General features: G+C 45.1%; 1 protein-coding gene across 3 annotated transcripts; it reads right to left on the reverse strand.

The window, feature by feature from the left end:
- Positions 1-4343: 4343 nt before the first annotated feature.
- LOC104309275 (MOB-like protein phocein) lies at positions 4344-21865 on the reverse strand. 3 transcript variants are annotated; one of them, XM_054171434.1, is made up of 9 exons: positions 21717-21865; positions 19663-19827; positions 11368-11430; positions 10607-10707; positions 9156-9198; positions 8816-8902; positions 8031-8110; positions 7184-7295; positions 4350-6667 (listed from the first exon to the last, which is right to left on the reverse strand). In XM_054171434.1, the coding sequence occupies exons 1-9, from the start codon at positions 21717-21719 to the stop codon at positions 6536-6538; spliced, it is 786 nt and encodes a 261-aa protein (XP_054027409.1). In that variant the 5' UTR covers positions 21720-21865; the 3' UTR covers positions 4350-6535. The 3 variants fall into 3 exon arrangements, with proteins under 3 accessions (XP_054027398.1, XP_054027409.1, XP_054027406.1); XM_054171423.1 differs by lacking the exons at positions 19663-19827; positions 21717-21865 and adding an exon at positions 13382-13566 and having other exon boundaries at positions 4344-6667; XM_054171431.1 differs by lacking the exons at positions 4350-6667; positions 7184-7295; positions 8031-8110; ... (2 more) ...; positions 10607-10707; positions 11368-11430 and adding exons at positions 17315-17672; positions 18225-18314.
- Positions 21866-21903: the final 38 nt, after the last annotated feature.

The following is a 21903-nucleotide window of genomic DNA, read 5'->3' on the forward strand; positions in this document are numbered from 1 at the left end:
GGGGAAAATTAACTGTCTGGTTGTCATCAAGTTTTAATGTCATTGTTGTTTGACTTGCATTCAGAAGCCTAGAGAAATATTCAGTCTTGCACTAGAGTGGGAATATTTTAAGCTACATTCAGACTTGGTGTCTATGGAAAACTGCTGGAGGCACAGGTGCTTGCTCCTGTAAATACAGCTTCACCCTTGCAGGTTTTACCAGGGTTCCTTGTACATCTAAGCCAAAAGCCATCTGAGCAGATAGCTTATATAGTGATGTACTCAGGAGTAGAAATGAAGAACCATTCAATCCTGAAACATCACTTGCAGTCTATTAAAAAGTAGTTTGAAAAGCTTGCTAAGAGGTGTTAACAGCACCCTGCAGAGTGATGTGATCATGCAGAGGAGGAGCAAGTGGGCTAAGCTTCACGGGCAGTGTTAGATCATAGGCTCCATACAACTATGCTGATGTTAGACAAAAATTTCCTCAGCTAAATGTATCTCGCACTGGGTGAAGTCTATTCAGCTCTGTCAAATAGCAGAAAGATAGGGGTGGTGTCCTACCAGCTGCCCTGGGGCTCTCTGTGGCCACAATGGTGTATGCTGGCACTAAATTGTAGTATTACATAAAGAGTCATGTTGGAAAAGACCTTTCAGATACAGTCCAACCAGACTTTGCAATGGGCAAATAAATGCAATTACTGGAATAGTGATAAACTTACTCCAACCAAGCATCCCAGGAAATGACCAGGGTGCTGGAAGTCAGACTGGGATCTTAGTGGTGGGAAGCTGTGCAGAAAGAACACTGGCAGCTGCTTATTGCAATAAGCAAGAAGTAGCTCGTGAAAGAAGATTTCACTTATGATAAGCAAGAGTAGTGCAAAATCTTAGTGTTATTCCAATTTGTTTTTACAGGGCCCAGGAAACCCTTTCTGCTTGCATAATTGTCATAGTGGGAGCTTGAAATTATTCGTGCTTTGGAGCTGTTCCCCTGTTTTATGATTAAATTGTTGTAGGCAGGCTCAGTGTTTATTTTTTTAACTTCAGAAGATCAACTCTTAACCGAAATGGGTTTGTTGTTGTTTTTAACCCAGAAAAATCCATAGTCCTCAAGCTGGAGCCATTCCTTCGGCTCCTTTTTTGTATTGTGCTATTGAAAAGGACAGCTTCTGTTTTCTCACTTGGATTTCTGAAGAAAAAGGATGGCAGCTTGGCAAAAGCTTCTGAATCATGCCTGTTTCTAGAGGCAGATACCTGTAGTAGAGCAGCAGGAGGAGCGTGCACACCACAGTGAGTACCTGTAATAGCAGGCCCTATGAGAAATCCTTCTTGCCAGGGCTTCTCTCCCTGCTTTCCCACCAGCATCTCAAGTTCACAGATGTGGGGAATGCCTTGCTCTACTTCTAAAATACCTTTCATGAGTTACCCAAAACTCCTGTGCATAATTTTAACTACTGGTGGTTCCTCCATACAAGTCAAACCTGTAAACCCACCTTTTACTGCTCCAGAACTCTAGGATATGTGAATAATCCAAGTTAAAGCTTTTAAAGTCTGTCCAATTACCTTTATAAAGCATCATCTCTGCTTAGATGGTTAACAGTAGTGAATCCTGAGACAAAACTGGACTACAGCTGTTGAAGTTACAGTCTAAAGTAATAAAATGAACCTTTCTAGAATGTATTCATTGGATAAAATAAGTCTTTTAACTGAGATCTTTTCCTACCAGCTGTTGAGGATGCAGAAAATGCAAATAAATTAGTGTCTTATTAGAAGAACTTTCTGGAACAAGGGAAGAAGTTGAACATGCTCTGGATGCCCACAGGTACCCTTTATAACATCCCTACATTTAGCAAGATAGGTGCTGCTTAAGATGAAATAAAGCCATACTCCTTTTTGGTGGCCCCGAGTTCTAACTGGGCTTTTGTACTTGTTCTGGAATCTCACAGCTGTTGACTGTGCTGCAAACCTGGATTTTCCTAGTCTCTTTAATTCAGTGTAAATATGCTGTTTTCTCTGAAGGTTGCCCAGGGAGGTGGTAGAAGCCCCATCCCTGGAGGCTTTTAAGGCCAGGCTGAATGGGGCTCTGAGCAACCTGGTCTAGTGTGAGGTGTCCCTGCCCATGGCAGGGAGGATGGAACTGGATGAACCTTAAGGACCCTTCCAACTGTAACAATTCTGTGATTCGAAGCTACTCAGCTATTTCTGTGTAGTTCAGGACAGCTATGTTTTTAATGCCATGTTGCCTTACAGGAGGTGAAGTAACCCCTGCTGTAGAAACATTCATCTAGGTTGTTTTCCTAGCTTTCTGTTTAACCACACAGGGCTACATTTAGGCTGTGCATTGGAAAAAATAAAATGCAATTCTTTACCTGGAACAAAAAATCAACATGATGGGAGCCAAGATAAAGGGATGGTAGTCTGGCTTCTATAGAGTGAGTGAGCAGCATGGAGAGAAGACTATGAAGGGAGTAAGTTTCTCAGCATTCTTAAGTAAATTGTGGAGAGGGTAAGTAGCAGATCTGAACTAAGTAGTGGTGGCTATTCAGCTAACTTCAGGATACTGAACTGCATGGAGACTGAAAAAATCCTGACAGGAAAGACCATTGCCTTAACATGTCTTAGAGTTACTGAAGCAGAAGCTGTTGGAGACCCTGCAAGCTGGTCTGTCTGCAGTCTCATCCCATTCTTGAGCTTACTGTAAGCACCAGCGCTTCATCCCTGGTGGGTGTGTGGCTGAGTGCCGTCTTGCCTTCCAAAATCAGGCAGAGTAAGCTGCTTGCTCTGCATCTGAAAGAGTTACCTGCCCTCATTCACTAGCTGGAGAACACAGAATAAACCACCCATCTTCCCAGGACATGGATGCTGAAACAAAGAATTGAAAATCCTTCTGCAACACATTAAAGAAAACATTGTGGTTTGTTCTTTGTACTTAACAATTCTGAAAGCAAACTACATCTCTCTCAGAGAAGTGAGGAGGGGGAGGGTGGATTTGGGGTATAAAGGATTCCAATTTAAGCTGCTTCTTTCACTGCCCAGTCTTACACAAACTGGAGGGTTAAGGAATGCCTTTACTGGTGGTGTGATCAGCACTGTCCTGTAAATAAAATGTTTGTAGATCAGAACAGCTGTTGAAGAGTCTGTTGAGATGGGTTTGTGTGCTCCTACTCAAATATATGTATTGTGTGTGTTTTATGCCCACAGAAAATTCAGTTTTCAGACAAGGCAAACAGTGCTGTTCATAACTTCTGCAAAAGACTGTTTATTCTTTCTGATGCTTAAATTCTGTTGAGAGGAAATCCCTTTCTAATGTTTACTAGCAGGAAGAAACTATCCACTTAAAAGTTGTGCCCTGCTCCTAACTGTCAGAAGTTTATTTACATACCTGGCCAACTGCAATAAACTGCTGCTTAACTGCTGTGGGTTTTGGTCTGTAAAGTACTATTTTCTTTTTGTAAAGCTGAAGATCTTCTCTGTGGTTCTGACAGGAAGCTCCTCACCATTAAAAGCACTCACAGAATCAGCTCCCAGGTTCTGGATGTTTGCGTCCTGCTGACATAAAATGGCTTAGATCCCTCAAGCAGGAGTTGCCTTTCTGCAGTGCTGTCTGTACAGCCATACAGCATCCAGCACAAGGTTTACAGTGTGGCTTACAGCCACCTGTTAAACACTGATTGGGTTCTCCTCCACTGTTTTGAGTGCAGGCTCATGTCTGAGAATTCCCCATGACTTCTAGTTTAGAGAACAGTGTCAGTTAGGATTTAGAGTCTTCAAAGACCAATCCTTCTATTAGAATGTAGACAAATGGTGTGAATTTAAGTGATTCCTGGCTTCAGCTGAGTATAGCTCAAGAGACAAAGTAGTGTGGAGGAACTGGTCTGATGACATGTTCCCATCTGTTTAAGCAAATAAACTCTGACAGCACCTGCGAGAATTAAAATTGTATAAGGAAAGCAGCACAATCATCGTGGCTGACATATCTTGCAAGACATGTGAGTTAAACAGGAGGAAAACCCACAGTGACTAAGAAAAATTCATTTGGAAGTTATCCTCTCCTTCACCCTTTGTGTGATGTGCTATCATCATGTGCCCATTATGGTATCTGGAAAGTCCTCTCCTGGCCCTCCCTCTTTAACTGTAGCAGCAGCATTTTCTAATTTGAGAGCTGTATACATTTCAGGTCTGACTTTGAGACACTAATGACTGTTGTATTGCTTTGTTTCTGAAAGAGAAAATACAGCTTCACTTCAGCACACTGTGTAGCAGAGAGAGAAGAAAATCACCCCTGCTGCTGGCAGCACTCAGTCCCTGCAGTCTTGGACACATGAACAATGAGAATAACTTGCCAAAATAGAGCGGTATGGATAAAGAAACAGTTTAATTTTAACTTTTTTCTTTTACAATATAATTCAAAGACAGTCTGTTTCCCTATTATGTAGAGTCTAAATTAAACCTGTTAATATTTCTTAGACAACTCAAGGGTTTGCTTAGGCTGACTGAAGTGTTAGGGTACCATCCAGGCACATGTGTGTACACAGTACTCATGTAAACAACAGCGAGGGAAAATACAAGCAGTGTTTCACTTCGGCCTTCAATAAATTCAGCTTAGTACAGCAAGTCAGCTTTATAGTGCAAATTGGAATGAGAATCCACAGGAGTAGAACTACCCGAGCTTTGTTTTGCAGTGGAACTCTTAAAGCATAAAGAAGAAAAGAGGTGTGACATTTCAATGCAGTCCTGAGCCACCACATCGTTTTCTTCAGTTTTGCAAAGGAAATGTAATGAGCAAGCCCAGTTCCGTGGCTTGGCCCATCCCAGTCACCGGGGCCAGTACGAGCATGCCCTGACCCTGCAGCAGAACCACACTGGGGATGGTCCTGCAGCAGGCTCTCACAGAACTCAGCACCTCTTACCACCACCTCCTACTTGCAGTACAACCCCCAAGGTATCCATCAAAACCAAGTAGCCTGCTCTATACAAAGTAATTACAGATGAGTGTTCACTGTAACTGAAGCCACTTCTACTTGGACAACATCTCTCGCAATTACCCTGCTGACACATAAAACACCATGATAAATATGAGACAAAAAGCTGCTGAAGGAAGAATAGAGCTGTTGAAGGACTTGAGCCCAGTCTGTTTTCTCATTGTTTCAATTCCCTTTACATCCAGGTGGTACAGTTGCTTGAGGTGTGCTTGATTTGTGTAAAGAAAAATAGCATTTAAGGCATGTTTAGTATATTCTGAGAAAAGACATTTAAAAGAGGTGGACTCCCTTCTTTCTGAGTAAGTACAAGGTAGAAAACAAAGCGTAGCTTACAGAAACTAGCTGAGTTAGCCCATTCTGACCTGCTTAAAGGAATAAAACAGGGGCCCCTGGCAACCTCAGAGGGATACAACCAGCTATAAGCAAAATCCACTTAAGCATGCTGCTTGTGCAGCCCTGTGCACTTAGCAGCATGTCTGCTACCCTTACCTCTAAACCACTTAATTCTAGCATTCTAGACAGAACACACTTAAGCAGCACTCATGGAAGTTGTCAGTTATTGCAAATCTGCAAACACAACTAGAAATGAAGGCCTTGACAGGGAACAGAAGGGTGAATCCAAATCTTTCTGCCCGAGAATACAATTCCAGTAAATGAGGGAAAAATTAATGTCTGTTGAAAATGTGATTCACTCTTGCCAAGAGCCAAGTTCAGCATTTCAGTACTCAGAATGTTTTTACCAGGAATACATGCTGTGTAGTGTAACATACTTATGAGGTATAGTCTGTAAGCAGTTGCCATAAATACGCACAGGTATAAGCCACTGACTTCTCTGCCGTGGTTACTCTTTAGAGAAACTGTGGAGGACAGCAGCCGTCTGCCTTAACAGGACAGCACCTGTCCCCTGCTCTATACAAAGCTCCACTGGCAGCAACAAAACACATCCAGAAGGTATGTTAGATCTCTTATCAAGAATATCTGTGTTCAATAGCATAGTGAAATTGTCCTTTTGGTATTACTAATACTATAGCTCCTATTAGTATTTGGATATACACATAGAGGAATATGCACATCCATACAGTTTTAAGTAAATCTTCCAAGCTAAAAAAATAAAAGCTAAATAGGAACAAGCTACATTGCAAGAAGCTTTCCTGCAGAGTTAGTTGGATATTTAAGGTGATAATCTTTGAACTAAAGAGTTATAGAGCTCCTGCATTACAAAATGGCTTGCTGTGAAATCTTCCTCTCGCCTCTTCCCCTCCCCATCGGACACACCTTCGGGATTGTGATTCAATGATTGTTTAGCAGCAATTTTAGAGAACTGTAAATTCTTTTTATTAACAGGCATTATAAACAGGTACTACTACTTTTATTTAAAAACCATGAGTGCCACACTGAGGAATATACAGCTCATGAATAACTTAAAAGTATTTCCCATATGAAAAGGCGGTGCACACAGCATACAAAAAGTGTACTAACCAAAGCTAAGGGATAGTGATTGAAGTGTCTAAAATGATATATACAGTACAGATTTCATGTTGGTAGGCAGCACAGGCCTCTGCACGGCCAGGCCTTCATGCCTCGCTCTCCCCTGAGACTGAATTTTGCACTTCTTCTTCCAAAATTGGTACAATCAGGTTATCCTTGGACATCAGATTGTACTTCATCACAAACTTAGTGAACCGGTGACACAAGAAAGTTTCATTCTGGAGATGAAAAAGAGGGAAAAAGACAATATACACAGGAGGAGTGTTTTAAATCATCAAGGAGAACATGCTGAAACCAACTTGCTTGTCTGTAACTGCCTCCTTAGATTTACAAGCCTTAGGAAAACAGCAATGCTTAAATGGTAAAATTCTGTTACTGCTTTGAAATCTTTCCTGCTTGCTTCTAGTTACCGCAATTAACAACCCTGCTGAAGGCCAGGCTGACGTCACAGCTCAATTCAACAAGATCAGTCTGGGCTGTCTGTAGAAAAACTCTCAAATGCTGATCTTTCATCCAAATGAAAGGTACCCATAACTGAGTAAACTAATACTAGAGAGAGATAAAAATTCATGCGTGCGTATAACACAGTGCTTTGGTTCTTACCAAAGTGTCATCTGCCACAATCAGCATTTCCCTAGAATACAATCCTGCTGCTGGAACCCAAAGCAAATGTCTCATGCTGTTACAGCTTCAGTAAATGCCCTTCTTTCAAGGTGTAACTTGAAACTACTTACTTCATACTCATCAAATATCTGCCGGTGGTGAAAATACGCGTGTGAAAATATTCTGTAAATCCTTCGGCACACCGATCCTAACTTGGCTACAGAGGATTCCTTTATGCTAACCCTGCAAGCACCAGAAGAAACATTACACAACAGGCCTACTGAAATGACCTCTGACTGACAAACTGCACTCTACCTGCCTATGAAATTAGTGCTGAATTGCTGCAGATGTGTCTCTGCCACTGCTTATTTTTGCAAGGCAGAAATGCTGGTACAGATTCCATACTTAATAGTTGTACTCTGACTACAGAAAAACTTTTGCCTGTTAAACACCATCACTGGGTTTCTGTTTCTCGATGGGAAAAGGGAGAGAAGGACCTCCAGTTGCTGGATTATTAGAGAAGCATGGTTTTGACTTCTCCCTGATGCAGCATGTGGGCTGCCCCTTCAGTGCACTCAGGCCATCTTCTGTGGTCGCCGATGTCCCACAGTCAACTCATGCTGGCTTCTGGAGCTTTTCTGTAGTGTCTAAGTCCTTCAAGTCACTGCAGCTTTCTAAAGACTATCCTGTTACTGAGGTTGGCACTACTCCAGTGGAGACCCATAATACCAATGGATACTAGAAAGTTTCCACATATAAATGGAAGCTCCAGTAAATGGCAATCTGAATAGGCAGGAATGCCTCCTTGGCTTGAAAGTGACAACAGCTCTACCACCAAATGACAGATGCTGCAGGACTCCAGGTATTTTCAGTAGCAGTCTATCAAAAACGAGTTTATGCACTTGTATGTGCTTTTAAGTGTCTAGGTGCCACCTACTCTCTCTCTCCCTCCCTCCTCCCAAAAGAAAACATTTTTACCTGCTGGGGAAGTACTTATTGCTATTCAGAAGACAAGCAGCTCCATCAAGTGTGTGTCTCGTGTAGTCTATAGCAGGACACTACACAAACAGAGAGTGAGTGATCACATGTATGAGTGCACTGTCATATCACTTGTTTAAAGAAAAAACATCTTAGTCGTGTTTCCTGATGCTTTTCAGTTCACTAGTCATTTGTATCCCCAGAAGTTCCACACAGCTTTTCTGAGGGTCTTAGCTAAGTGTCCTTTTTAAGTAAGCCATTTATTTTCTGTTTCACCACTCATGTCAATAATTTCAAGCAAAAAGTGTCCATGAAAATTTGGTTATGCACGCGAGTGGTGAGTTTTATGACTCCACTACCTTTTACCAGTGACTTCCCCAAGAACTTGCACATGTGGTCACTTTCAGCGTCAGGCTTATATGCCCAGTGCAATGGATAGAGGCCAAGTTTGAAGAGGACAGCCTGTTTCTCAGCATGTGCTCTTTCAATTAAACAAAGATGTTTCTCCATTGAATTTCAGACTGTCTCAACATAAATTAAGAGGAAAAAAAGAAAAAAAAAGGAGAGAGGGGAATGTGCAAAGTCTCTAATACCGTGGTAAAAAAAGTGCATCCTTCTTTTGTAAACCACTTCAGAGTGGGAAAGAAAACTTCAAGTGACATGCTTAACCCACATAAGATCTTCAGTTTGAGCAAGAAGCCAGCTATGGTGGTCTCCTCATGAACATAAGAGCTGTGAAAGAAAACCCTACATCAGTGGGGTCAGCTTTCCAAGATAATCCATACCTCTTTGGGAGTTTTGTGAGCTGCACAAAGGAAAATCCACTGTTCGGTTGCTGTCATCTGAGTGCACGTGTCTGGGTGACATTCACTCTGTTAAAACAAATTGTCCAGCCATGAAAACCACCATCAGCAAATATAATACCATCTGTCCAAATCACTTTCTGTCCCCAGTCAGAAAGGGTTTTAGGGTTTGGTTTTTGGGGTTTTGTACCAGAAGTCTTAAAAACCTTAGAAAACTCTTACCTCAAACCACTGTTAAAATCTATCTATGTAGATTCTGCATCTTACAATACAAAGAAGTCTTCTGCTTGATACAATGTAAAAATATTAAGAAAAGGATTACCTGAAGCTTGACAGCTAGTCCGTTGAGCTCAAGGCAGAACTGTCTAAAAGAATATGAACACAGCAGCATCACAATCAACAATTTGTTTTCCTGTGGGAAACATCTAACACAAATCAAGGTTACACATTCTGACCTTCCTCACACATCTCTTAATGCTTTTGGAAATTACTTCTTGTAAAGTGGAAGAAATACATCAGAACATGGAAAAAAAATGCTTCAGAGAACACTGTCAGATTGTTTCAGTTAATATCACACCTGAGAAAGCAATAGGCTAGGAGCTGGTGCAGTATAAAAGGACTGCAAGTGAAGAGAAGCACAATTCACACTAGGGTTGTTCGTGGTGTGTTTTTTTCAGCTAGCAAACTGAATTCCCTTACAAGTAGAAACAGAACTGTAAGATGTAGCTAGTACTCACAGTACTCTTACTTTCCCAGCTAAAGCCTGGTTTCCTGCAAATTCCAGAAAAAACACTGCAAGCAGCTAGATTCACGTTTCCAACTAGTGGAGATGAAGGACTGATGACACTGGTCAACAGTCAGCTGAAGATGAGCCACTGTGTGCCCAGGTGGCCAAGGCAGCCAACAGCATTGGATCAAGAATAGTGTGACCAGCAGGACCAGGGCAGGGATCCTTCCCCTGTACTGGGGAGTAGTGCGGCCACACCTCAAATACTGGGTTCAGTTTTGGACCCCTCCCTGCAAGGACATTGAGGTGCCAGAGCATGTCCAGAGAAGGGCAACAAAGTAGCTGGAGGGTCTGAAGAACACGTCTGATGAGAAGCAGCTGAAGGAACTGGAGTTTTTAGTTTGGGAAAAAGCAGGCTGAGGGGAGACCTCGTTGCTCTCTACAACTCCCTGAAAGGACACTAAAGCCCGGTGGGGGATGGCCTCTTCTCCCATGTAACAAGTGGTAGGACAAGAGAAAATGACCTCAAGTCAAGCCAGGGGAGGTTTAGGTTGGATATAGATAGAAGAAGCTTCTTCCTTGAAAGAGTGGGTAAGCCCTGGAACAGGCTGCCCAAGACAGTGGTGAAGTCCCCATCCCTGGAGGAATTTAGAAGTCATGTAGATGTGGTGCTGAAGGATGTTGTTTAGTGGTTGGCCTCCACAATCTTAGAGGACTTTTCCAAGCTTAATGATTCTCTGGACACTAGGAGAAAGTGCCATAGAAATCCCAGACTGTGTTTTCATATCCCTAACACACCAGTACAACTTCTGAAGCCAGGTAAAAACACTTTTTTTATAAAACATCAAAAGCATGAGATGAGAGCATGTCATCAATCTTCAGAAAGAACAAGAAAATCAGAAAATAATTAGTACCAAAGGGTAAAAATGTTTCACAGCAGATACCAAATTTCACCTAAGTTACTTTGGATCTGTCCTGTTCAAAACGACTGTCTATGAATAAAACTTAGAATGGGGACATGGTGTTGACAGAAGATGGAGTCTTACCTTAGATGTTCGTATTTCCACACACCTTCATCCTGGCCTTCAGGAGGTTCAAGGATCTTATCAATGTTGGAACAGTCTGCCCTTATGTTTTGCTGAATATACTAAGTAAGAGAGGAAGAAAAAATATAGCCAGAGCTCTGGATTTTGTTGTAATTACAGTAAGTCAGTGCATTTAGGATATTTAGTCTTCAAGGGATTTGTTCTCTTTACTTGAGGAATGACTGACAGACTAAAAAGTTCAAGAGTAGATGTAAGAACACTAGTATAAAAAAAAACCTTTTCTCACTCAGGGTAAAAGAATGGGTAAATTTGAGAGTTTTAAAACATCTATTTCACAACAACAACAACACCCCACAACTGCTTACTTCAGTCTGTTTTGCTTAAGGTGGAAATCTAGCTATTACTAAACACACAATTAGTGATGGCAATTTCTGAAATACATCTGGGGTGCTCATGAAATCCACTCCTGTGCAGCAACATTCTCAGCAGAGATAGTTTGGTAAAAAAAAAACAACAAAACAAACCACAACAACCATCAGCAGGCTGCCCAGGGGGCTATGAAGTCTCCTTCTCTGGAGACATTCCAGACCCACATGGATTCATTCCAGTGTGTTGTGGTATAGGTGATCCTGCTCTAGCAGGGGGTTGGACTGGATGATCTTTCGAGGTCCCTTCCAGCCCCTAACATTCTGTGATTCTGTGTGAAGGCAAACCCAGAGAAGCTGAGCTTGTGACCACTATGTCAGGTTAAGTCAGAATACCTGCTGAACAGCCAGCGTACTGTCCATTTCCTCAAAGGACTCATCAGGCCAGTTGTAGAAATCCTGTTAAAAGAAGTTTATATACTTAGCAGCAATAGAAGGGGTGGAAGAGAAGCACACAACCTGCAGTTAAGCCTGAAAAGGCAGGAAAATAGATGCAGCTTATACAATTCCAGGAAGCTCCATTTTAATAGAAGCAGGGCACAGTCTTGGCAGGAGCAGGGTGAAATGGAACTTGTGCTCCTAATGTTTAGTTTGAAAAAGTGGAGCCTGAAGGGAGACCTCATTACTTTCTACAACCATCTGAAAGGATGGTGTGCAGAGGTGGGTGATAGTTTCTACTCACAGGTAATTAGCAATAGAATAAGAGGGAATGGCCTCAAGCTGCAACTGGGTAGGTTTAGACTGGACATTAGGAAAAAATTTTCACAGAAAGAGTGGTCAGGCATTGGAATGTGCTGCCCAGGGAGGTGGCTGAGTCACCAACCCTGGATGTGTTTAAAGGATGTGGTGCTTGGGGATATGGTTTAGGGGTGAACCTTGTAGAGTAAGGTTATTGGTTTGACTTGGTGATCCCAAGGGTCTTTTCCAACCTGAACGTTTCTGTGAATGTCACAACATTCACATCTGGTGCAACACTGATCAGCCCAGACACATGCATTTTCTTACTCTGCCATTTTTCACATCTAAAATGTGCTGCTCCCTCTTTCTAACTGGAGATACTGGACCTCAGCCTCCCATAGCTGTCCTACAGATGCAAAGACTCCAACTGTCAAGCGTAGCAGCCTGCTCTTGAGGAAGAATACAAACCACCTCTAGAGAAAGGGGTGAGCAACCAGAGCTGAAATATCATTAACTGTGGTTACATACTGAATAGTTACACCAGTGTCACCCAAACTTCATTACAGGCACAGAAAACCAGTGTGATTGCATCAACACGCACAAAATTCTTCAACTGCCATGTACCTTATAACAGAGTTTATAATTCAACCCAGTCTAGTTCCATGTCGAGCTGTCATCCAGAACACCCCAAACTGATCAAAGGCACAGAATAGTCCATGCCTTCATCAATTAAACACGCACAGCATGAAGTGGTTTACAGGGTTGTGTAATAATTTCACCTCTGTACATGATGACAAAGAATAGGAGGAGAGAAGAGATGCATTCTCCTACAACATCCTGCCACACACTGCTGTTTCTAACCCTGAGCTCTCCTCACAGAAGCAGAAGGGAAAAAGGCTTGTGCCAAGGCCTCACACAGTATTAGAGCTCTGAAGCCACCTGCCAAATGCACCTCACGTATTTGAGATGTACCTTGGCAAGAAGACCTGAAAGCCCATAAATAAATGAGTTTCGTTTTGATGAGGAGAAACGCTGTGACAAGCGCCTGGGTTCGTGCTGAAAGCAGCACAGGTTACGTAAGGGGAGGATGATTGCTCTCCAGGTGAGCATGCCAGGTATCGATGTAGAACTCCCACCGAGGTCCGTGTGCGCGCCCACACTGATCTCGCTCGGCTCTTTAAGTATTTAGTACTTTAACAGCAAGGACGGCAACGTGCTGGCAGTATCGGCGCACCCCGATTATCTCAGTGCTCTCCCTCACTACTGCTGTCCCCGGCACTGGCAGCGCACCGCCGGTGACAGCCACCACGCTCCGGCCATGCCGATCCCAGCAGCAAGACGGCTTTCGCTCCCGCCCCGGGGCCTAGAGACCGCCCGGAAGCACGGAAGCCGGTGCCGCAGCGCCCTTCTCCCCCGGGCCCGGCGGACGAGCGCCCCGTGGGGAAGGCAGCTGCCCTGCCCGCCCTCGCCCAGGCCGCGGCGAACAAAGCGATGCCGCGAAGCGGGGCTCGCTGCCACCGCCCGCCCCGGCGCAGGAAGCGCTGGGCCCCGGTAGGCCCGCCGAGGCCCGCGGTGAAGCCCCGACAGCCAGCCGAGGCCAGCGCCTCGCCGGCAGTGCCCAATCCCCGCGCTCGACCCGGCCGCAGGCTCGGCGGCGGCAGCGGCGCCTCACCTGGGCCTTGGTGCCCGGCCTGTTCCGCCTCAGCACTGCCGTCCCCTCCGCCATGACCATAGTGACAGCGGCGCCAGGACCCGGATGCGGCAGCGCCGGGCGGGGCGGCGGGCGAGGGGTGGAACCGGCTCTGCGGCGGCCGGCGGCGGAGGGCGGGAGGGAAGCAGGGAGGAAGGGGCAGGAGAGCCGCGGCGGGGCGCGGGAAGGGAGGGCGGCTCTCGCGAGAGGAACCGGGGGGCGGCGGGCGGCACCTCCAGCCCCCAGCCCTGAGGCGAGGCGGGCCCGGACGTCCTGCTCCGGCCCCTTCCCTTCCTTCGTCATGCCCGGCTGTGCTGCTGCTCCCGCTCCTCGCCGCCGGGCCGCGCTGCGGCCGCGGGGCTGGAGGCCTCGGCCGCCTTTCCCCAGCACCTTGGGCCTCTCTCTGTGGGGCAGCGCGGCGCGGGCACCCACGGCTTGCCGGGGGAGCTGCTTCGGAAGCAGAGTGCTCCATGTGTTTGTGAGGGACAACACAACCCCCACAGGAGATGGGCACAGTTCTAATGGTGGTTCCTGCTCCCGGGTGCCAGCCCGGGGAAGCGTGGGCTGCGCCGGCTTCACAGCGGCCGGGCTGTAGTGGTGGGTGAGCACATCTCACTGCGCTTGTGAGGCGACGTTCCCGAGGTGAAGGAGCAGACTACTGAGTGAGAAAAACGCATTCAGCAGGTTTAATCCCGTTTCATCAGTGTCCCTTCCGTCAGCCTGTGCAGTGCTGGCCCTCAGGGTCAGGCCTCTCTTGGTCTGCACCTAACACAGCTCAGTCTCCGCAGTTTTGTAAACCATCATAATGGTGTGAATTTAAAAAATAATAATATTTAAAGTCCTATATTAAAGATATGTAGTTGTTAATACTGAAAATAATTAAACCAACAGGGATACTTAAAGTAGGTACAAAACCTTTCTAGTGTGAGCTCAGTGTGCAAAGGTCAGGGACTGCTCTGCTAATGGAAAACAGAGTTAGCTTGGGTTTCAAGGCTGCACGTGTTGACTGAATTTGGGAGGAAAATAATAAAAAGGCACTGTCAGCTTATAGCTGGCTAACAAGTGGGTCCCTGTTACAAGTCTTTTTGGAAGACTAGAGTGGCTTCTATTATTTCTGTAGAATAAGCAAGAATTATATTATTTGGAAGATGCTTTGTTTCTAGGTGAATCACTTCTGTTTGTGAGCAATGAGGTAGAGAGGAGATACCTTCCCTATAAAATCAAGACATAAACTGTTGCAGTTGACAGTGAATGCTAGGTGTGGCTTCCCCCCTTCCCACAAGTCTTTTGCTCTAAATAACGTGCTTCACCAGGTTAAGGAATCTTGCTTCTACCTAGTGAGAGTTAGAGTACATTAAGCATTAATGAGTTGAAAACACTGAAAAATCTTTAATTACGTTTTCTTGTCAGAAAGCAGAGGGCATTCTGATTTCACCTGAGCAGTGCCATGACCAGGATCCTGCCTAATTGTTCTGGAGGCCAGGTTAAAGCTCTAAGCTGAATGAGGTGTGAGTGATGAGAAGTAGGTAATGGGGTTACCCCTGCCCAGGCACATGCCCCCAGTGATACCAAGGGCAGCTGCCTGTGTTACACAGTGTGGCAAAGGTGGCATTTGTAACCTGAGTTTGTGCTGCATGGGTTACTGGTTTACCCCTGGTCAGCATTCTTGCCTCAGAGATGTTAGCTTTTTGATTCGTGTAGTGTACCTCAGCCCTTCTCAGCAGTTTGTGTAAGACACTGTGGAAAGGTTAATAACATTGGAAGAGACTGGTGCATTGGGATGAAGTGGACATGTGTCCTGTTCACTAATTAAATCAACTCTAATCCAATGTTAATTTTTTATGAGATATGTTCTGTAATTAGCCAGCCTCAAAATATAAGCAATTCTAGCTGTTTTAAAGTCCTTCAGAAATTCAGCAGCTTGCTTGCCTTGTGGGGCTTTGTTTATTTGGAGGGGTTTGTGTGACTTTTTACTTTTTCTCTCATCATGTTCAAGGTTTAACTGATATCTGGAGCACATATCTGGAGTTTTAACATTTCCACTTGTCCCTGACTTTTGTTTCATGGACATCTTGCTTCTAAAATAGAAATCTCACCATGAAGAAATACCTCCCAGAGAGAAATATGTACTCATCAGTTCGATCTGCAGCTGGTTCCTGGGTTTGCAGAAAGAGGAGAGAATTCTGCAGTGTTTCTTAACGAAGGTGTGAAAGTCTGTAGGTCATTAGTGTTGCCCTGTGATAATTAACCCCCTATTCCTGGAAGCTGCTCATCATTTTTGATTGGTTTTCAAGTAGGCTTTAAACAAAATCTGATCAACAGTAATTTCACTCTTTGGTTTTCACCTGGACCTTGTTGCCCCAGGACCCCCAGTAGTGAAAAATGGCATATTTGGCCAAAATCTTACTGAATGTTCTTGTACTGTTGGGGACCTGGCCTTCCTTTCTTCTCTACTGGTCTAGAAAAGTTCATCCTTTGGCAGGATGACATAAGCAGGACAGACAAGATTTTCTGCAGATAGTGTAGCTGTGTCTAATGGAAGCTGTTCTGAAATGTTAAGAAAGAAAAGTCAATGGAGTCCATCTTGTTTCCTTATGGTTCAGCCTGAAGAAAGGCAGGGAAGGACTGTATCCTCACACATGGAAAAGCATAGAGCAGTATGTAACATTTTTGCCCAAACTGAAGCTTTGAAATAGTCTAGAAAGCGGTGGAATAGTTTAAATTCCTATAGGAATGACACACCAAAGAAAGAACATTTGTGATGGATTCTGCCCTCCTCTAGAAACTGATGGAAAGCAGCTCCAAAGAGAAAGACTTTGGAGTCCTAGTGGACAGCAAGTTATATATGGGACAGCAATGTGCCCTTGTGGCCAAGGCCAGTGGTATCCTGAGGTGCATTAGTAGAAGTGCATCCAGCAAGTCTAGGGAGGTTCTCCTCCCCCTCTACTCTGCCCTGGTGAGACCATGCCTGGAATACTGTGTCCAGTTTTGGGATACCCAATTCAAGAGACAGGGATCTGCCAGAGAGTGTCCAACAAAAAGCTATGAGGACATATCTGCACCTTCCCCTCTTTGGTTACGTGACCACTGGAGAACACTTGCCTTATCATGGAGGACAAAGGCATGTTTGCTCTGATGGAAGATATTTGTGGTGTGGTAACCTCGAGTGTCAGCTGTGTCAGTAGCAGTACTGATGTATTTCACCTAAGACTACAGCAAAACATTTAAGGCAGTGCCTGTTCTTGGCCTGCACCAGATCAGTGCACACACACACATGCTCTGAAACATTGTTTGGAACAGTGTGTGAAGGGCAGATCTGTCTTCTGCTGCTTTAACCTTGAATCCTTCTCCAAGCCAAGCCACGGTGGTTAGAAATACACAAATCTGATTGCTTCAGCAATTGCTCAAGTGAATGCCCTGCTAGTTAAGAATGTTGTGCTAAGGATGAAGGCATCAGGATTGCCAAATCAGCTCTCAGAAAGCTGGAGATGAAGCTAGCAATGTGCTTTCAGATCAGCATCAGCCCCAGTTCTGCCTGGTAAATTGCTGTAGGGGAGTTAGTTGTTTTGTATGGATGACATTCAGTGATACATGTAAGACACACCTCTGAAGGATTTTGTTCTGGCACAAGCATGACCAGTACCAAGCTCCTTTTGGACTGTTGTGGGACAGGCTCTTTGTAGCAAGATGGTGTATACATGTTCCACTCTACCACTGTCCTAACTGCTGCTGAAATCCCTGTTATCTGAAAGGTCAGCAGGGAGGGGAGCTCACCAAGTCTCCTCTATCTATGTGATAACCCTTCTAACCAGGGAAATAACCTGTTCCTGCAGTTGAACTGTTTCAGAGATCAGCTTATTACACAAGCCAGACTTGGTTTCACTGAGCAATAGCAGAAGCTGAGACAGAAGAACAGTTTTAGAAGTTTATTGTAAAGACCTTTACAATCTCAGTACAGAGATAAGGATATATAAAATGGTGTTGTCTGGAATAATTAAGGCTGCTTGGTGGTCATCTGAATGTCACTGTTTAGTGGAACGCAAGCAAGAGCAACTTGGTTTCTGACTGTACATGTTTTTATTTGTGTTCCATCATTACAGTGAGCTCACACATTATTTCAGAGACTCAATGCCTGCTTGTTATAAAAGAAAGGACATTATTTACACAATGAAAGACGAATTTCAGCATTTTAGTGGAATGGACGACTGATGCTGCATTAGGTTTAGTCCACATACTTCCCAAGAATGTCACCATCTCTAAACAAGTAGTAGTCCTGCGGGGAAAAGAGACATTGGCACTTGTCACCTCAGGTGTTTTGCAAGTAGTGTCATGTTCTGGTATCAGGGCTACCAGAGTCATCAGGCACAAAATCAAAAGTGAGCTAGCCAAGACCAGCTCCACATGTTGACTTCCTGAAAAGACTTTTTTGGATTCTTTGGGAAAGCTCCTAAATTACTATTTTTTTTGCAAGCTATTTTTTGGTGCAAGAACCATTAGGCAGGCTTTCTCTGTCAACCCCCAGTAATTCCAAAACCTTTCAGGGTTCTCTAATGTATGCAAGGCATAGGGACCCACTTTGTCCACACAGTGAAAATAAGCCCAGAGGTTTCCTGACCTGCAGAGGTTGCTTTTAAACCAGGGTGGAAGTAGCAAGTACTGCAGGTACTAGAGGGTGTCTGGAATCAGCTGCTCCCCTCTGAACACCAACAGCTGCATTTCCTGAGTGCTGCCAACACTAGGCAGGAGCTACACCATTTGTCAGTGGCAGTATGATTGATGTTTTGGGACCAGCTTCATCTACATGCAGAAAGCTGGGAAAACCTACCTTGTCTTCTAGTACAATCTTGGTACCACCATATTCTGGTAACAAGACCTTTTCCCCTACTTTGACGCTCACTGGCTGAATCTCACCATTCTGAAAGACAAACGAAATCATTGCACAGTGAAACTAGAAGTAATTTTCACTTAGTTTCTATAGTAAATGTGAGGTCTTTCCTTGAAACACTGAAAAGAACTTAAAAACCCCAAACACCACAGAAACCAGAAAAAACTGACAGACTGTGAAACCCCTTCTAAAATGGAGAAATTTAGCCAAGGCTAATTTTCCAAGTGCCAGTTAAAAAAGTTCCTTCTTCCCCTCTTGTGACTTTGATCAGCCTGTGGCTGTTGTTGACAAACCAGTTGTTTAGAGACACACAGTAATTTAATTGCATTGTGTTATAAGGAAATTGTTAGCACATTGGTCAAATATTAGCAGCATTTCACCATCTAACGTTTTGGAAGTCAGATAACTCGGACAGAACAGCATGATATGTATGGAGGGCCTCCTGGTAAAGAAATCTGGAGTTAATGTGCCCAAGTTGAAATTTAACCTGTTTTCCACCATGGCTGCTAACCAAACAGTACTTTGAATAGGGGAAATCCCTTCCTGAGGCTGAACTGACATTTCTGTGGAGCAAGGACTGTCTTTTTTTATGACCTCAGATGAGTATTCAACACACAAAGTTAACAGAAAATTACTTAGCATTCACTTTCTCTTGATTCCTCATCTCCTTTTGTCTAATAAGCCCACTCCTTGTGGACCATGATATTGCACAATCTGGGCTTCCACCCTGCTCACCAGTCACAGCTCGAGACATGTGATCTTTTCAACACAGGCAGCTGTCCTCCAGTCCTTCAAGGTTTTGGCTGAGAAGTAAGGAAACAACATACCCCCCAGAAGCCTAAAACCACCAACCCCGACACCACTACCGCATAAAGCTGCTTATAAATAATATTCACTTTTAACAGGCAAAGTGGTTTCCATTTTACAAATGTTGACAGGAATGCTGGAATCTGAGGTCAGAGCTAGTCAGAAGATGCTGAGATTTCCACCTTCTTTTTGAATCTCTACTTGCAAGTTCATCCCCACCATCCATTTTGGGCAGCTCTCATAGATGCCAGGGGACGTTTAGGCTTGAGGTGAGGAGAAAGTTCTTCACAGAGAGAGCTGTCAGTCATTGGAATGGGCTGCCCAGGGAGGTGGTGGAGTCACCATCCCTGGAGGTGTTCAAGAGGGGGTTGGATGTGGCACTTGGTGCCATGGTTTAGTAGTCATGAGATCTTGGGTGGCAGGTTGGACTTGATGATCTTGGAGGTATTTTCCAACCTTATCGATTCTATGATTCCATGCATAGTGCAGCCATCCCTTTCTCATGATAATACCCCAGCTACCACCACACCACCACCAGTTTTACCCCCATGTAATGCTCCAAGCTCTTTACCTTTCCCTTGGCTCCAGATCCAACTGCTACTACTGTGGCCTGCAGCACTTTTCCTTGAGCTTTTTCTGGAATCATGATGCCTCCTTTGGTTACCGTCTCTGCCGCGCATCGCTCAACCAGAACACGATCGAAGAGAGGAAGAAACTTCCTAAAGGCTTTTCCTGCCTGTGGAGGTAATTTTTTACACTGTAACAAGAGAAACCTTGCAAAGAAAGCCACTTCTCTGCTGAGAGAAATTAAGCTTTGAAGAAACTGCCCAGCATTTATTTTTAATAGCAGCAGACATTGCCTCCTTTATTGCATCAGAAATTGCTAAAGCCTCAGGCAGATGCTGGGCAGTCTGACAGTTCAGCCAGAAGCTGTTCTCCAGCTCAGGGAGGGGAAGGGAAAACATCACCAGATGGAGCTGAACTTCCTTCCATGGCTGAAATCTCCCCAGGCTTTGAATCCTAAACCTTTCTCTACTATATTCTGGTGAGGACCGTTATTAATTATATGAACTATATTTATTGAGTTCATAACTAGATTTAATGATGATTAAGGACCTCTTGGGAGAGCTGCATTTTTATTCATGGAGGGGTTTGTAGTGAGAAAACAGAACTCCAGCTAGGCAACCCTACACCAAGCCTTCACATGACAATATATAGCCTCCAAAGCTGTTAGTCTGAAGAGGGAGTGTTGTTCCTTATACTGACTTACACAAATAAACTACAGCTTCAGAGGAAGCTCGATGTGTAAGCTCCTAAAAACAAGAAGGCAGGCACACTTCAACCTTTACTGCTTCAGCATCTGCCTCTGCTTAAGGAGAGTTAGGGTGGGTTTTTTGCTGGGATTTCTTTTAGTTTTGCAGGTTTGATTTTTGTGGTTTTTTGGGAGGTGGGAAGGAGGTTAGTTGGTTGTTTTCCAGCAACCACTTTCTGCTGTTTGGCTGCACTTCAGCAACAGCAACCAGCCTAACTCCCAGGTAGTAGATAAGCGGGAACACCAAATCCCAACAAGCAGGGGTCAAGAAGGAACCTGCCTTGATTTAGAAGGGAAAATATGGCAGCTTGCCAAGTCACATGGAGATAGTGCTCCACCAGAGAGGTACCCAGAGCACACATGCACAGAAACGCCTAGAAACAGGGGCCTACCGTCCACGCATCCTGCATGGACAGTCGGTATACAGCCACGCTTTGAAATGGGGAGAGAACAAAGCTACAAGCTACAAGTGAAAGAGTGCACCAATGAAAGACGTGTCCCTGACCAGTGCCACTGCCGCAATGATAAAAAAATGGCAAAGGCAAAAGGCTGCAGTTGTGCTCGTTTCCATGCTGTGAAGATAACAGCTCTGATCCTCATTTTTACAGACGTTCTGCGTTTAACAGAAATAAACTCCTGACCGCATTTTATGCCAAGTTCCACGAAATGGTGACTCCTCCCGTTACAAGAATGGTAATAAAGTATCGCTAGTAAGGAGAGGGGCAGCTCTGCCCTTAACCAGCTCTTATCTGAGGCAAGATCTCTACAAGCAAAGTTATAAACCACAGAGACCGGATCACTAAGGATGCAACACGGGCAGGTTTTACCTGCAGATTGCGCAGCCGTAGCCCTGCCCACCGCTCTCCCCGCTAGCGGACGGTCTGCTCCCGTTACCGCGGGCAAGGAAAGAGATGGAGAGACGGGAAGCCAAGGGCGGCCCTTACAAGCACTCCCGCCACGTCCTGGCCCGCAGCTTCTGCATTACCGGTGCCACCGTTTCCATCCGTGACCTTGCAGCGCTACCAAACCGCAGCGGAGCTCTCTCGGAAGGAAGCGGCTGGCTGCTAATCCCGGCGCGGATCGCTAGCTAGCTAACTCCTCACCGTCCATTCTCCCTCCTTCCCTCTGGGTTGAGCGCGGCCCCAAGGGCCCCAGCAAGCTGAGGGAACACCGGTACTCAGCAGCGTGGCCGCGCTGCCCCAAAGGCCCCAGCAGCAGGAATCACCACCTTCCACACCTGCGCTAGAGGAACCATAACTAGAACGGGAGCTAGAGCTGGGGCCAAGAGTGGGACAGAGGCGGCAGATACTCACCATGACGATTGCTGCGCTCCCCACCGCTGAGTGACCGGGCCACCGCGGGCACACGTGAGGGAAGGTCACGGGCTGCGCATGCGCGCCCGCCGCCCCGCCCCTGCGCGCCGCGCCGCGCCGCCCCGCCCCGGGCTCGTTCCGCTTTAGCTCTGCCGCTTATTTTTTGTTGCTGGAACCGTGTCCCGTT

The sequence above is a fragment of the Dryobates pubescens genome, chromosome 2, assembly GCF_014839835.1.
Source record: "Dryobates pubescens isolate bDryPub1 chromosome 2, bDryPub1.pri, whole genome shotgun sequence".
NCBI classification, from domain to species: Eukaryota; Metazoa; Chordata; class Aves; order Piciformes; family Picidae; genus Dryobates; species Dryobates pubescens.

Excerpts from the sequence above, each read along its gene's own strand:
- LOC104309275 (XM_054171434.1), bottom strand. Across the intron at positions 10,708-11,367 it reads GTACGCTGGCTGTTCAGCAG|TATATTCAGCAAAACATAAG; the intron begins GTATTCTGACTT and ends TCTCTTACTTAG. Across the intron at positions 7,296-8,030 it reads AATAAGTACTTCCCCAGCAG|GGTTAGCATAAAGGAATCCT; the intron begins GTAAAAATGTTT and ends TGGTGCTTGCAG.